At 34.4% G+C, this 17,770-nt stretch overlaps 1 protein-coding gene across 2 annotated transcripts in view; it reads left to right on the top strand.

Annotated features, from left to right (window-relative positions):
* Nucleotides 1–14,919, top strand: part of Kul (Kuzbanian-like) — a 690,443-nt gene extending 675,524 nt beyond the window's left edge. For both annotated transcript variants that reach the window (XM_069833580.1, XM_069833579.1), the window contains 2 exons: nt 1,234–1,368; nt 2,588–14,919. In XM_069833580.1, the coding sequence (XP_069689681.1) occupies nt 1,234–1,368; nt 2,588–3,667 (1,215 nt within the window). In that variant the 3' untranslated portion in view covers nt 3,668–14,919. The remainder of the gene's footprint in view (nt 1–1,233; nt 1,369–2,587) is intronic.
* Nucleotides 14,920–17,770: the final 2,851 nt, after the last annotated feature.

Raw genomic sequence — 17,770 nt, 5'->3', positions numbered from 1 at the left:
AATTACTGAGTATAAGTACTTCCATCTTTTTATGTAACAATACTAGCATTATGTGTTATGTATAAATGTATGTCTCCATTTTATAAGACGACATAGAAGCCAATACTTTTTATTTATTTATTTATTCTTTTTTTTTTTTTTTTGTTTATGAATGAAATATTCAACTTACCTGTAAGACCTTGGTAATCTTTATGACAAGAAAAATAGTGACGTCGTACATTGTTCTTATATATTCCATTTAACATTTTACAACAAACTAAGCACCTCACATTTTCCCCATCAGGACGAAATAAAAACTGTTTCTCCCATTCTTCTTGAAATTTGCGTTTTTGCGTATTAGTTTCCTGTTTCGAAAGAGACATTTCGAAACACAGTGTCGACACACTTACAGTAGGCCTCTTACAAGTGTACTGTACGGCCGCTGCTGATACCTGTCTGCTTACTTCTAACGAAGTGAAAGGGGTAGGAAGAGGGTGGAGGTTTGATGTCATCATTACGCTTGAGTAGAAACAGGGGCATGTGTAGCGACACAGCTTTTGGCAATCACTGGATTACACTGTGAAGAATTGAATCGCACTTTTTAGAAAGGAACCAAGTCAAAATTTGCGATTTTCATTTTAACTGATGAAATGATTAATACTTTCAATGCACACTAATTGGCGGAGAAAAACACTTAGTCAAACCTCTCCCTGTATCTTTAACATCAAGTTGATATTTATATACGGCGCTGGTAAACTGCTATTTATTCATAAAATAAGTTTCTTTTGCTCTTCAGAAAAGTAGCATATTTTGACTTAGTTCCTTTCTAAAAAGTGCGATTCAATTGTCGATTTGCAGTTGTAGGACAATATGTTTTTTTCTTCTGTTCTGAATGCACTTGTAGCCTGAAGGCTTACTGTGTTTGCCAGTGGAATTGATATTAGTGAGATAGCATTTAGCGAGGTGAATCCGAGAATTAGCCATGATATTACCTGATATTGCCTTACAGTTGAAGATAACCTCGGATAAAACTCCAAGAAAAATTCGAACCCACGCACAAATGCAACCTCAGATTTCGAATCCAACTTGTTGCTGTCTGAGCTATGCTGGTGGTTTAAAGCAACACCTTAAATTTGCTATGATGTGCAGTGACAGTTCTATTTTTAATTAAATTTACTGACGAATCTCTTCCTTCTTTTTCAATAGTATCACTGCCAGAATATTTGATACTGAATAATGTTGATGTGATGGCAGGTGGATCCTTCAGGGCCGCTTGCCACGCTGCGCAAGTTGCTGCTGTCAGATGAGAGCATTGCGTCCTTCAAGCGATGGGTCACTGAACACTGGTATGCTGTGCTGCTCATTGTGTTCGCCATACTCTTCGTTCTGGTAAGTTTCAGTCGGGCAGATATTGTGTCTGATCACATAGCATGTCCCAATCTTGCATCCAGTGACTTCGATTTTTCTTTTCTCCAAATGAAGACATTTTAGCAAAACAAAAATTCAACAGTGACGATGCTGTGAATGATTGGATCGAAACATTCACAGAAGACTACTTCGATAAAGGATAATATATATTCGATATAAAATTTGTTTTAATGTAGGAGGTGAATATTTTCATAAGTACATTAGCATGATAGCATGTGTATTCATGTGATGACAGATTAATAATGAAGGTGATGTTCTTTCATTCATTTACAATTAAAGAAATTTACTTTCTGGACTATCTTATTCTTCACGTGTGTTGATGTATTTATATTTTTGCATGTAATTCAGTTTCTTTAACATTAAAGTGTTGACTTTATTCAGCATGTTCTCTTTCGTCTTTCAAACAGAAACTGCGGAAAGCCTGTGTTGCATGTAAGTGGTGAATGCTTTTGCTTCTAATTTTCACCCTCCTTTCTTATAAAAAAAAAAGCATAAATGGGATAGTTTTTCCTTTATATTAAACAGTAGATCTGCTTCTTCTCCCTGTATGCTATTCATTCATCACACTTATTTGAGGTTAATACGTTAATTGGACAACTTCTAGATCCTTAGTTGTTGCTTATTCTCTCATACCGGTACTTATTTGTATTTTCTTCATAATGCATATATTACAATGTTATAGAAATTGATTGCTGCCTTCCTAAACGCCATATTTTATATTATCAGCAATTTTAATGTTCCCTGGTGGCAGTGCTTCATGTAGGATGTTATGTTTCTCCGAAGCTTCTGCCTTATGGAAACCACTATTTTTAATAATATATTCTGTTTTCCTAATTTTTAATTTATCACACTGGTAAGTCTTATTAATAAAATTGTACACTTTTTTAAGTTAGTATATTTCTAAGACCAGTCACTTTCTCTTTTCTTTATTTCTTGAATCTAAGACCAATCACTTACTCTTTACTTTATTTCTTGAACTTTTATTAACGATATTTCACTACCATATAGAAACATAATCTGTTAGAAATTTTTGCTCTGCATCATTTTAATGTGCGAAACATTCAAATGTTTGTTGCGCCATACTTATATAAGCATACAATGACCTTTGAATTGACTGACAGGTAAATTGTGAAAACGACATTTTACTTTGTACTTCTCTGAGTATATGTACTTCTTGCAGGTTGTGAGCACCAAAGTGCTTGGCAAGCGTCCAAACCTAAAGCTGAAATCTATCACAATCATACACAGCTCGACGACAGAAACAGTGCGGCTACCTCCAGAAGGGGAGGGTGGGCAGGTCACTGTCCACCCAGCAGCTGTTCGGTCTAAACTGCCGCTCAAACGCAGAGTACGTGAGAAGCACCGCTTGCATCGACATAGGATGAATATGAAGGACGTGGCCAACAATAATAACAACAACAACGCTCCGAAGAAAACTTCGAATAAGAAGAAGAAAAAGAAGAAGTCCTCAGCTGCAATTAGTGGAGAAGAAGTGGCAAAAACTGTGGAAGAAGTTGCTCTGCAGAGGAAACTGAAAAAGGTGCAGCAGGAGGCAAAAGTGAAGAAAAAGAAGAAGAAAGAAGTCATAGATTATAGTGCAGTGCAAAGTGAGAAAGACAAGTTGAATATGGTGCTGGGTAAGACTCCCCTGCCAGATAGTGACCCCGTTGGGAAAGTTAAAAACTGGCTCTTGAATTCTCAGCAGACTGTTGACTCCTCTCTAATCCCAAAGTCCAAGTCCACGCCCATCGGTCTTACAGGTGCGGCTGGGAGCCCTGTCAAGAATCGTACTCCTGCTGTCACCCACCACAGTAGAAACGATAAGCTCAAGTCACGAAGCACTGGAAATCTCCAAGGTTCTAATAAAAATGGCGAGAAAGACAAGTTAAGGTTGCAGGTCGTGTACAAGCCGCCTTTCAAGTTCAGTCTCAAGCTGCATAAAGCAGAAAAAGGATCTGGTGCATCAGCGAGTGTCGTGGTGGTGGACAAGAGCCACCGTCGGCCCAAACTGGGGGATCGTAAGAGGGGAGGGCGGACTGCCATGCTACTCAGGTCCAGAGACCACAAGAGGACAGCGAACAACCGGAAGGAACATGTCAAGGAATCCAGCATAGCCACTGCACCAGCAGTCACACAAGAGTTACCTCCACCAATCCCAGCTGGCAGTCACGATGCAGACATAGACTCCAACATCCACACTGTGCCCTCAGACCTGGAGGTGCTCCTCTCGGAGAGTGAGTTCCTCTTCTCAGATGCGTGACGATGGATGTCTGTTCTTCCATTCCATTTCCTTCCAGAACTCCAGATGTTAATTAAACTTTTGTACACAAGTTCTTCATCTGATGCAGATACAGCAAAGATTTTTTTTTTTGTAATGTGCCAAATTGTTGCAAGTTACGAAACCAAACAAAATAAGGTTTAAAAGTGTGATAGGAGAGGAAAATGGCTTTAGTTAACATTTTCTCCACTCAAAGTCTGATCCGAGGTAACACACAGACTTGTGAAACATCTGAACCTTGCCTTCGATCTTAAAACCAGGCTTTTGTTTTTTATATATAAAATATGAAGCGTTTTGATATTTACCTGAGAGCTTTACTAAGACAATGTTCTGCAGGTGTTGCGGACTGAATGTTCCATTTCACTGTGCTAAACTATTAATGCTTTTGCATTACTGCAGTACAAATCAATCAGACCTGAGGTTGCAGACCAGCTGCAGCCTCGGACGTATGTTCGGAATATCTAACCCAGAAAACTTACCAATACTGTATAAAAATCAAAGTCAAGTAAACGTGCCAAACATATGGGGACCATAGATTGCAAAGACTATATCGGGAAGGAGTTCTCCATCATAAACTGAGAAAAGAAGTATCAGTTGTACACGATTATCTTGGTAACTGCGTGTTGATTTCATTAGATGACCTTTAATGGTAACCCTTGCAACAGGATGATGCATCTGCTGTTTGCATCCCATCAGCCATCCCTGTCATGGCAGTAACATTTATATGATTGGTAACAATGATACTTTTCTTTTCAACTGTCACTCTCAAAGTAGTTTCGATGAAGTACATGAAAATGGGTATAAATTATTTCTTGATAATCTAGAAAAGTTCTTTCATCTTGCAGAATATAAATTAATAAATTAAAAGAAATCAAAGTAAATAGCGCGTTTTGTCATCAGTGGTCAAATGGTTACTATGCTCACTATTACATTGGAAGTTATCCATGGATTTTTAAGAACAGTAAAGTTCTTAGCATGACTTCCTTATTAAGAGAAGTAAAACTGGGCTCTGGTGTTGTAAACTTACAGTACACCAAGGTATGTTCTCCAGAAAGAATTCACTAGGCAACTGCATTTTACCTGCCAATCTTTTTTTTACAGGCATGACTTTGCTGATTGATGTTTCATTGAGATTGCTTATGTGTCTGTAAAGCCATGTACACATGCAGCAAACGAACAACGAATGAATGCATTTGCTGACTGAATTCAGTGGATGGCACAGCAAAGGAAAACTGATAGATTGGTTCACTTTTGGTATTGATCCAGATTCACCCTTTGTCAGTACAGCAAAGGAAGTTCGCATTCACTGTTGGCGGGATTTGTCACTCATTCATAGTTCACTGTAGCAACAGAGTGCAGCAGTTAACTTAATATAATTTCACCAACTGGTATTACATAGAAAGTCAAAACTGGAGTGGACTCAAGAAATTGTCAATTACCTTAGCTCATATAGCCACCAGAAAGTTTCTGGAACAATCTTGAAAATCAGCTGTTTCGACACTTTGAATAAATACATCAAACTTGTATATGAATCTCCTTTTGCCAGATATTGAAGTGTTAGTGCTAGTCTTTCATGAACCAATATTGTTTCTCGCCAGTCTGTGATTTTCTTGCACATTTTTGGCCCTATTTTGCACAGTAACATTTTGAAGGCTATTGCTGAAATTCAACACAAGTTCTGAAACTGTTTCAATTTGAAGTAAATGCCATTATATGCGAATACTCTGTGACATCAAATAATTCGCGCACACTAATTTTAGGAGAGAGAAAAAAGGAAAATTTGGCTGTAATTTGTGTTTTATTTACAAGAAATTAAAGGGAAGGACCTACAGGAATGACCAAATATGTGTCAAAATTAACATTTTTTTTATTTTAGCCTAAAAATACTTCATAGTATTGACTTCATTTGAGCGAAATTTCAAGGTCGTTATGAATAAAATAACTGATTTTACGCCATATTTAAATATGTGTACTTAAACTTCTCTGTTGAATATCCGGGGTTTGTTTATTTTACATTTTTCATCATTTAATATGTAATACCTCAGACAGTAATAGAGATAATTGAATAATATTTTCAGGGCTTATTCTCACATTATATATAAACAATTCTGTAAGAGGAAATTGTCAAATTTCAAAGTAAAGAATAAGTTAAAATAGTCGTGCAATTTTTCTTTCTGTTCATAAAAATGGAAAATAAAAATATAAAAATTAAAATTAAAAAAAAAATCATCTAACAGAATTGATTAGTAGTCTTATAGCTTTCATTTAAGACAAGATTTGTAATTCGGTGATACTTTTGAGAGCAGTAATGTAATTTTGTTTATAATACTGCATTTTTTATGTCTATGACTGTACCATAAAGGGCAAAAGTGAAAATGTTGTATTTAAAAGGCTTCATACATTGATATGAAACTATGTTATGGAAATAGAAACTCTACTTAAAATAATATGAGAAAAGAGATTTCCTGTAGATTTTTCCCTTAATCCTACATAATGATGTACTCCAAAACTAAATAAAATATCAATTTGTTTCAAGAAACGCATCATAATCTTCACATGCTGTTGTAGAAGCATCCAATAGCTGATTAGGAAACACTATCTTGAATAATTTTGTAGACTAATGGAGGTCATGATGAATGGTTCCAGCCAATCAGAAAGAGACCATCCAGTGTCTCACCTCTCATGCCATCTATGCAAGAGATGTAGAACGTTTTTGTTCTACCCGTGGTTTACCAAGAGAAGAGTCCACTGAGTCGTTCATTAACAATCCAAAAGAATAGTTGGAATCACAGACTGGGAAGAATCGTGAATGAATCGTTAGAATCGATTCATAATGTATGACTGAATCGTTGGAATTGATTTCCGAAAAAGAAACGTGTTGCCCAACTCTACCACACAGACCGAGGTGCAAGGCTGGACAATGCTATCCAGTTATCCAGTGTTTGAGGAGAAGTGGTGCCAACCTTATTTCAAATAATGTGCTCACTCCAGTTTTTCTTCGCCAAATTTCGAAAAAAATATGCACGGGATATTCGTATATATACAGTAATTAAGCAAGTCAGTGCTGTATACTGATTGCGCCTTTTGTATAGTGGCATCTGTCACCATCGCCTTTTGTTTTTTAACTTTTTTTTGTTAGACTGCCTTGCCTATAATAATAGCTACTGCAATTGCTATAATTATTTCCATCTGCCATTACATTGCAGATAAGTCCACAGAGTTGACTCTGTAGTAGCATGTCTGTCTCCAGACTAGCCATCCCAGGTTCGATTCCTGGTGGGGTCAAAGATTTTCATGTAAAATTTCTACCTCAGGACTAGGAGAAGTGGCAGTGCACAACTTCCAATCACTAGATTGTGCACCAATATGCCCGGGTTAAATCCCAAATCTCTCCGCAGTGCATATGTCACTGTTGACAGTGATTCGTCCATAGGATGGGGACGTTAAGTATGGCGGGGTCCGCTTGGTCCTCTTTGACAAGAGTAGGTTACGTGCCGGCACCAGGTTTCCTCTTCTCCCTTTCTCACCTTCATCATCATCCTCATCCATTCTGTACACTACACGAACACTTTACACTTACACTCACCCTAGTACATGACATAACTCTTCACTGATATGCATCATGTACAGCGTGGCCCACCGAAGTGGTGTACAAATTGAAAATGGGTCACAGTCTTGCCATTTATCCGCAAAATGCAGAACCCAAATCATCCAAGTGAAGTGGATAGGCATTAGATACACATACATTGCAGATAATCAGCGAACATGAATTTTCTCTTACCATTTGCTGGTGATACTATGTACTGTACATTGTTCCAAACAGTGAAGGTTTACTTCATCATTTGTTTGTTGTTCGTTCAGCATGGACCTCTAACAAATGAGGAAACAAAATATAAAACTTGAGGACAAGCACAAATATCATTAGACTAGGCCTATAATTTTCCCAGAACTAGACAGTGAACAGCCGCCCTTCTAAAATGGCACAGCTATACTGACATGGAGATATCTGATATTTAAACATATTATAGATACCGATACTTTTCACAGAAAGACAAAAAAAAAAATTGAAATAGTGAGTGCCAACTTCAAATGACGATGAATTAGAGTTACCGGTACATGAATTATTGAGCAATAAATTGTCAATCCAAAAATTTAGAAAAATTTTTTTTTGGAAATACTTTCAATTATCTCACTTTCAGTGGCGCTCTAATTGTATGAAATAGAATATGTTGCTTTTGCTGTGATAAGTCAACATTGTTAGAATACCATTACTAAATACAAGAGAAATACAATAAAGTCAGTAAAAATATTCTTATATGTAAACAATGAAATTACCGGTACTTTAATATTCGTATTTTATTGCTGCTTTTCTTTGTTAATAAAATTCATCATAGCCATTTCAATTGTTTTCAGACGTTGTTTGACTTACACAATTAATGAGTAAATCAGCAAGATGCTTTGGAGCACATAAAAAAGCACCCATTTCATACATTTGGTATTTAATCATGAACATTTGTTATTTATTATTAACAGTACAATATTTCAAATTTAATTTATATTGGAACTATGAGTGAAATACACAACACTATTGGTAATTTTTCTGGTCAGATTTTTCTTAGTCTTCAGTCTGAATATGAGGTTGTAAGCTGAGTCTGACTAAGTCACTTGATTACAAGATATTGCTGAGAACGTGGGCAGTGAGAAAAGAGATGAAATGACTTTCTTACATTCCATTTGGTAATTTGTATATACCAATAATTATATTTGTTAGTGGTAATGTGGTTCTGAAACACTCGAAACTTTATACATTCAGGGAAAGCAATTTTAGTTTTTCTTTTTTTCTATTTGAATCTGTTTTCTGCTCAGATAGTTGGTTATATATGAAGTTCCTACTATATTGAGGTTTCAGTTATGTTGTTAATTCGTTCCACAAAACTGTGACAATGCCGTAATCTAATCATTAAAACTAATGTTAGAACAAAAATTCGTCCCGAAAAAATCTAGCAACAACATAGGAAATCTTATATTGGGTTACAAGCTATTAAAAAAAATATATATCATCCCTTAACACTATTACGTTAATTATTTCATGTAATAAAAAAATAAATGCATTAACTTACATGTCTCATAGAACTTGGCAGAAAAACTTAATAAATGCTGTACAATTGAATAACAAGTTAATCACGTATTTTTATGGAATGCAATGTTTGTTTACCAACCTTGATATTGAAATTAACAGGTGACATGCTCTTAAATCCCTACCTCATGAGGACAATGAGTCTACAAAATGACATATTTGTATACAGATATAAAAAGTTCATAACTAAAATAAGAAGATATATGTTATGGTAAATGCAAGCAATAAAACTGAAAATGTACCAATACATAATTCTGCAAAAGAAAAACGATGATTCGTAAAATTTCGACAATAATCGATATAATGGTGTTAAATAGCAAATGACTGTTAATACAAATGGCGATAAACGGAACTCCAATGTAGGCCTATAAATCAGAGAATAAGTTAGCATTAACTGACAGAACTGGGTGTTTCCTTTGTGGGTGCTGATAGAGAATCGATGAAGTTCTGACACTGTAATTGGGAGTACTTCGAGAAAACCTATGTGAAAGTATCTTTGTCCACCAAAAATTCTACTTGGACATATGGAGGTTTTAACTTATCTCCAGCATGAAAAGTCGATAACCTATCTATTCGACTGATATTAAACCTTTTTATATTATAGTGTCAACGTAATATATGAGACTATCAAGTGCAAAACTCGCCTTATCAAAAATTAAAAAAAATGAGTTACATATGGGATGTTGTACTTCTTGCAGCTCTCTATCTACTGATATAGTCGGTTTGTGCAAATGTTGTCTAACTCCTCTTCCATAGAGCTCAGAAAACTACTATCAAATGCAAAACTGTCATATCCATAACTGTTTTTACTGTTTTCTGACAAATCACTTTAACTGGATATGGCGAGTTTTGCATATGATAGTCTCAATATTTGAATGCTCCTTTCAAAATGTAAATTTATCAATTCGTACTGAATTCAAAATAATTATGATGACAGTTCATACACATGAAATACTTTCAATACATCTAAGTATAAATTAATGTTAGTCATATATGCATAACTTGCGGTTATTATTGTTGTGACTGCGTTGCGATTAGTTTTCGAATATTAGAAGGAAGACTCATTTACTGTTGGTCATTCTGGTGTAGAATTGTATCATGTTCACCATTAGATCTGAGGTACATGGATTTAAACCAGATAGAGGGGATGACTTTTAATTAGGCCCTATGATAAAATTTCTCAACATGGTTTCTATGAGAAGGGAAATAAAGTTTAATGTTACACTGAAGAAGCCTGTATCTGAACAAAAGCACTCCAGGAAAATGTCACCATTCGCTCAACTCTGTTAGTGATTATCATATCATCGATGGTAGTGAATTTCGAATCTCAGACATGTACTTCAACACTGCTGATTTTCAGTTTCCAGGAAGTTCTTAGTTTTCCATTTCTGGTGGCGTTAAAAGACAACCATTTACAAATATAACATGAGACAGTTCAAATCAACACTGATTGTGTTAGCAGAATTATTTAAACAGCCTATACCTTTAATCTCCTTTGCCCAGGACTTATGGTACTAAAGAATTAATATCTTCAACGTCCAATATATCCTCTGATTGAGGTTCTGACTGATATGTACATATATTATAAGGTAGTACATCTCACTAGATTATATGTGTCAGAGGAAGAACACTTGTTTGTATGTAACTGAAGTCTGACTAGTGTAATATGTAGCTAATCAGCAATGTATGCAATGGAGGGGGAAAGGAACTGGCCATCCTACCCCATTACCTCCTGGCATAGTTGCCTCATAAGTGGAGCCTTCTTGGTATCACTTATGAGGTTCAGACCTGTCTTCGGACAGTTGAATAAACAGCAACAACAACAACAACGTCCAATATTACATTCACAGAATACAGACCAACTGGTGTCTTCTTCTAAACCACAACACATTACTTGAGTTTTTTTAATCATGAAGTCCCGTCTTGTACATATATTTTTGAAGAATACAGTTCCCTGTTAGTAAGCCCATCACAGTTCTTAAGTTGGTCTTTTCAGGTCCAACACTTTCTGACAGTGATGCCCTTGAAGCAGGAATGGAGAAATCTCAGCATATGGTTCATTTGTGGTCAATGGGATAATTTCTATGACTCAGCATCAAGTACCGGTACATTATTATCATCATCATCATCATCATCATCATCATCATCATCATCATCATTATTATTATTATTATTATTATTATTATTATTATTATTATTATTATTATTGACAACATTAAAAGAAAGTAGAGAAATCATACAAAACTAACACATTCACTTTCCATTTTTGTTAAAATTCTTACCGGTACCATGTATAGATTTTTTCAGCCCGGAAGGAAGTAGGATGGGAATACTAACAACCCCAATTATAATATAGTACCAATAAAAGACAATGTCGAAATACAATTTTCAACCAAAATGTTAATGAATATCGTCAAGAATATACAGTTACATTCATCTCATGAAAAGTTGAGTTTAATTATGTACGTTGTTTGGATGTACTGTAACTCAAGATCTGTATAATAATTTCTTTGTAATTACATATGTATATAATATGGGACTTCACAGAATTTCCAGACTGTATCTTTCCACTCACCTGTGTGCAGCTGCTCTGTGCATTGCTGCTTCCACTCTACAACCATGAGCGTGGAAAGATAAAATGTATGCATTATATTTTAATCTCCCCAGATCCACAGCCAAATATTTAATTATATCATATTGTAGGTTTATAAAGTTTTATATTATTTTAATTTATGTTTAATATTTAAATAATTTTCTTAGACATGGCAAAGTGTTTCTCGATGCCCACGTGATCAAAATGTTGATCTAGCGTCTGCTGGTCTCTGTCTCAAACTCCTGCCAAAACCAGTCAAGCCTTCCTACATACTCCAGTGCACAACTCTTTTATGCTCCAATTCTTTTCTAACTTATTTTGCTAGAGAAATGAATTTTTCTATAATACCTGTCTGTATTCTCTTTTACATAGTTGTGCATTGTTTTGAGTTGTTTTTCTGTAATTGTGATAACATTGGAATGAAGAAACATGAAGGGAGACAATAGTTTGGTAGTGGAGTTTCTCGATTTTATGGTCTGTGCCTACATGTTTCATCTTGCACAGTAGCATTTTGTTTATGTTACGAAGTGACACACAAACCACAACAGTTCGTACAGCGAGATAAGGGGAGGCTGTGTTCACATCTAACTTATAATTTAACAGTTATTAACTTCGATACTAATGATTCTCACAACATACAGTACCACTAGAATTTTTAAGTGCGACTGCTGTATATGAATATAAATATTGTCAATAATAAACCCAGCTGCAGTGGCTGATGAGATATGAGGCATCCACTATGTCCTGAAGGATATATTACAGTGTTATTTGACATGGACAAGTACTTCCTTATGAAGTGAACTTGCTCCAACAACGTCTGATTTCATCATGAATTTCACGTGAACGATGCCAGCATTTGAACCCAGATCTCTGGCATGGAATACAGTACTAGACTTTTGGCAAACGATGTGCCTACATCACGTAAAATAAAAGTTACGTGACCACAAATTTATTTTTACATATTAAATTTGCAGGTTCTTAATCTTTTCTAAATTGTTTGTGATTTAGATTTTATTTGCTCGATAATTTCAGAAGATAACTGACATTTTTTCGACAAAATAACGTTAGATAAGTAACATTCTGCATTATCAGACTGACAGAATATCATTTTTATTATAATATGCACAATATTTTATTTATAACAATGATAATTAGTTTAACTATAATCTAGAATTAAATCTGAAAAGAAAACAATGAAATGAATCACAATCTGCTAAGTTGTATCTTGTAGTTGAGTTAAACTATTATAGCAAACATTTGACTTAAACAGTTTTGCAATTGTGCAACATAAACTTGTACAAACACTCTTGCCGTCCCCATATTTTATGCATACTGTTTTAAAATGCTAAAATGACAATCTTTATAAATATGTAACAGATTGGATTCATTTTAACTCCACTTGCCAAAGTGTTTAATCCCAAGAGTGTTATTACTTCGAGTAGGGTTCCGAAGGAATTCTTGCTACCCGACACAGCTTCACTATTACAAAAGGAATGAGCAATATTGACATTTGTAGGACAGTTCCAGATGCGAGAGGAGGGAACTACATTCAGTTCAGAACATAAAGAGTATGTCTTCGACATATGTAAAGTTTTCTTTCCGAGCATAATCAAATTTGTACCTCTGATTGAAAGTTCTGACTGATATGTCCATCTATTATCAAGCAATACATCTTACTTGACAATATGTGTTAGACGAAGAACAATTGTTTGTATACATCTGAAGTCTGATTAGTGTAGGCCTAATATGTTACTAGTCAGCGATGTATGCAATGGAGGGTGAAAAGAACTGGCCACCCTACTCCATTATTTCCTGGCTTAGTTGCCTCATGAGTGATGCCTTATTGGTGTCACTTATGAGGTTCAAACTTGTCTTCGGACAGTTGATTAAACAACATCAAATTTGCTTAATTCTAGAGCTTCACTGTCCATTACAAGAAATAATCATTGAACATTATACACATATACATTTAGTGCCAGGTGCAATGTACGCACAAATTAAAGTGAAGCCTTCATATTGCTTAGGGGCTAGAATTGTGAGTTCCAATCCTGCTTCTGATAGGGATGTTTGACTTTGTCAGTTTGATGTACTGTCATAGGTGGAAGCCTGATGTCATGCTGACCTCACATTATAGGAACTCTGAATGTCAAACTAGTGTGGAAGGTTGAAATTGCCTGAAAGAAAATAAAATACCAACTGTAATAAGAGTAAAATGCTTAAGAAGAACAAAATGAAAACGAATAAAGGAAAGAAAATTAAGTAAATTGAACACTTTTTTTAAGGGGACACTTACCAGTACCGGTATATGATTTTTAAAACTTCCACAATTTTCATTCAAAATTTGTGAAATTTAAACTACAGAAACAGGCCTACAATACTATCATCTGTACAAAATTGTGTGCCATTAGGGCTAATAGTTTTGAAATTATATTTTAAAAATATATTTTATATTGACATCACAAAAAAGACTCCTTGCATCAAAGTTTTCAAAAGTTTTAGTTCATATTTTGCTCAAAAGCTTGGAAATAGTATTGGGACTAAAAATTAATTAAGGTTTTGAGCTCAGTGTAAATAGAGAGTCACAATAAATTTCTAAATTTCATGAATCTATCATTACTGCATATTTTAATCTAAGTGCAATATGAATATGTCCCAAAGGAACTTAATATTAATATTTCATATAAATGCTAATTAAATTGTATTTATCAACATTTAATTGACCTCTGTGAGAAGTTTCAGACCAATTTGACAATAATTGTTGTGCAAGGAGCTTTTTTATTCAATAAACTGCTTAAAATTTCAAAGTCGAGGAGACAGCCTTAAAAAAAAAACAAAACAAAACACCATTTCTCTCAACTCACTCATGCACTGTATGTATGACCACATTTGATTATATGGCTATATCATTTAAAACAGTCTCAGATATAATTACGATTATAAAAACAAAAAAAAAAACAAAAAAAAACAAAAAAAAAGGATTTTCTTCATTTTTCAGCATTATTTCCCCCTAGTGTCCCCTTAATGGGAATTATATATCGATACATTGGGATTTCTGTTAAAGTTACCTGATATTCCTAATGATTTTATTTGGATAATTTTGTTCCAAAGAGATATCTGACTCTCTCTAGCTTCTTCGTAATTTCGTAGTGTCGATATATGTTTGCTTGTATTTTCCCTCCCCTCACATTTGCAAAACACTTATACGTATTTTCATTCTGTGATGAATCTCACAAGCTGGTGTCTACGATAATGTTTGTGTATAACACCAACAAGTAACTCATTTCTAAGAAAAGATGTGAAAATGTGACTAACTGTATTTTTGTTACTTAACAATTAAAACATTTGTCGTATTAAGTATATAAGTCTTTGTTATATGATAATATAATCAATTTGTATAAACATGCTCATACATTAACAGAATTTATATAGTACATAAAATACTACGTATGTACATGCATTCCATATTTTATAAAAAGAAACTTTTATTAAAATATTTGTGTTATTTATTGTAAAATGAATAAAGAAGATGCGATTTCTTTCCTTCGGAACTCTAGGAACATGAAATACATTTATATACTTAAGTCTGGTAGGAAATGTTTCTTCACTCACACATTTTTACTTGTTCCAGCGCTTTCTTTTTTCCTCAGAATTGAGTGTCTAGTGAAGTGAATGGTTCTTGTTACTTATGTACCAGGAATGGGCAAACCAATAGCAGAGAAATGACTAACAGACTAATGAGTTTGTCCAATTCTGTTCGACCTTCACTGATCATACGTATTGTTGTAACATTTCTTCTAGTTCATATAAAAGAGAACAGATTCAGTTTTGGTTTCCAAGAACAGCAATGAACTGTGAAGCTTGAACTCTTATGTTTAATACTTTAAAAATTTGTTTCTGTCTTTATATTCATCACACTGAAACATAGGCCCTATGGTATTTTGAAGTCTATTTTCTTGAAAAAATACATCTATAAATTTTAATATACTTCTTTACAATAAGTTGCATGTATGCTTCACGAACAGTATTGTGTATGTAACCTTCTTCCGTAAATTTCAGCAACAGACGTCGTGTTGTTACCATGCTTTCCAGTAGATTCTAGGTTTACAGGTCGAGAGTAATGGATTTTTAAGTAGTGCAACAAACATTCTTAATATGACTTCTTGGAAAGATAATAAAGCTGGGAGTTCTTTTTCGTAGATTTACAACATATACAAGAACTTTTTCGTACACAAAATTATTTTCCCCACGTCATTATTAAATTCACTATCATCAAATTCAATATAGAGTCTTCTTTCCTGGGGTTAAAAGGTACCTACTGAAGTCGTAGCCTACTAATCACATCATCTCCTTCTAGTGCCAGCGTCCAGAAAGTAAGATAGTTTACTCTTTGCATTCTGCATGCATCACTGGCGTGCAGACAGACAATTATATATATATATACTTATTACTTATAGGCCTATTTATATTTATTTTAACTATATGGAACACAACATGATTGACTACATTTTTCTTCTGCTAGAAATATAAACGCAAATAGATATTTTGCAAGAAAAAAAAATCATTCAACTTTCTGTATCAAATTTTGTTAGAAATTTAATTTTATAAGGACTTATTGAGGGCAAAGACTAATTGGGATTTCTCAATCTTTGATTCGGTCGAAAACCCTGATAATGCTGAAGCTGATCAGAAAGAGGAAAAGGAATTGGCTGGGTCTTTGGTCGAGAAGAAACTGCCTTCTGAAGGATGCACTGGAAGGAATGGTGAATGGGAGAAGAGTTCAGGGCAGAAGAAGATATCAGATGATAGACGACATTAAGATATATGGATCATATGAGGAGACAAGATGAAGACAGAAAATAGGAAAGATTGGATAATGCTGGGTTTGCAGTGAAAGACCTGCTTTTGGGCAGAACACTATGGATGAATGAAGGACTTATTTTAAAAATCTGTTGAAAGAAAGAATAACAAGAATATATTTAGTAAATAAAATTCCTAAAAATAAACGTAATTCCCAAGTGTCAAAATATATTGTCTTCTGTTTTACTAATATTTATCGTATCACCAGATCCTGGACATACAGTATACGCAAAATTCATGTTGCTTATGCAGTGTTTCTCAACCTTTTTGATGATGAGGCCCCCTGCCCCCCTTTTCCTCACATTACTTTAGTGCGGCCCCTTGGCTTAAGGTATAGGGTACAATGTGTATAGTATACAACATAGTACAATGCAAAATTTGATACGAGTACAAATTTAAAAAGAAAACAATTTTAATTGTGTTGTTATTTAATGCAAAATAGTCAGATGTTTAAATGTTCATTATTGAACAACTTTAAAAATTATATTATTATTATTATTATTATTATTATTATTATTATTATTATTATTATTATTATTATTATTATTGTTGTTATTATTATTATTATTATTATTATTATTTTATTCGCAGCTCCCCATTAGCTGCTCTTTGGACTCCCAGAGGATTGCGACCTCCTGGTTGAGACTCAATAGCTTATAAAGATAAACATCATGAAAGTGATATTCTTTGACATTTATGTCATGATTACAGTTTTACGGTATTTGTATTTTATTCGCAATATCTTCCAGAATGTATCGTATCTGGATTCTATTCATTGTGAACTTTTCATACTGTATCCAGACTGTATTAGTGTGTTGCATTTACATGCCAACACAGGGGATCGATTTTCATTAACTTTCAGTATTGTGACTAACACGAACTAGCAATAGAGTTAATGCCAACATTCTATTAAAACATGTGTCAGTACCAATAACATGCCAAGAAATTCAAAATACCTAGTAGGCCTATAAATGAAAATGTAAGGAAAGTTACAAGAATGATGGGAAGAAGAAATGATATCCAGACTTCGGTAGGTGGTCTGTGAAATCTATTTTGACTAGCTTACTCTTCTACTACTACTACTACTACTACTTTTCTTCTTCTTCTTCTTCTTCTGCTGCTGTTTTTCCCCACTCTGTGTTGAGTCTGCTGTCCCTTCTATTCTAAAGTGCTCAAGTTGTTCTCCTATTCTGGAATTCTTGAGACTATGCCTCTTTCTTGTGAAAACCAACAGAGAGATTTCTGTAGTTTATGTTCTATCACAGTCATCTTAAATTAACAAGCCATGCTATTGTAATTTGCAACTTGAAATAGGGCTGACTGAGTCAGACTCCGAGCTGAAGTTTCAAGTCATGTGTTGGAGAATAATCGAAGATCATAATAGTTTTTAAGAGTGGCTATTGATTTTTTAACAGCTGCATGTCATTTTTTTTGTATTACGGGAAAAATATAGCTGTAAGGATTACTGTAATCGTCTTTTATATTTAATTTGCCCAAC

The sequence above is a fragment of the Periplaneta americana genome, chromosome 8 (assembly GCF_040183065.1).
Source record: "Periplaneta americana isolate PAMFEO1 chromosome 8, P.americana_PAMFEO1_priV1, whole genome shotgun sequence".
NCBI lineage: Eukaryota > Metazoa > Arthropoda > Insecta > Blattodea > Blattidae > Periplaneta > Periplaneta americana.
The sequence above is the reverse complement of the archived record's forward strand: the minus strand, read 5'-3'. Positions and strand labels throughout refer to the sequence as shown.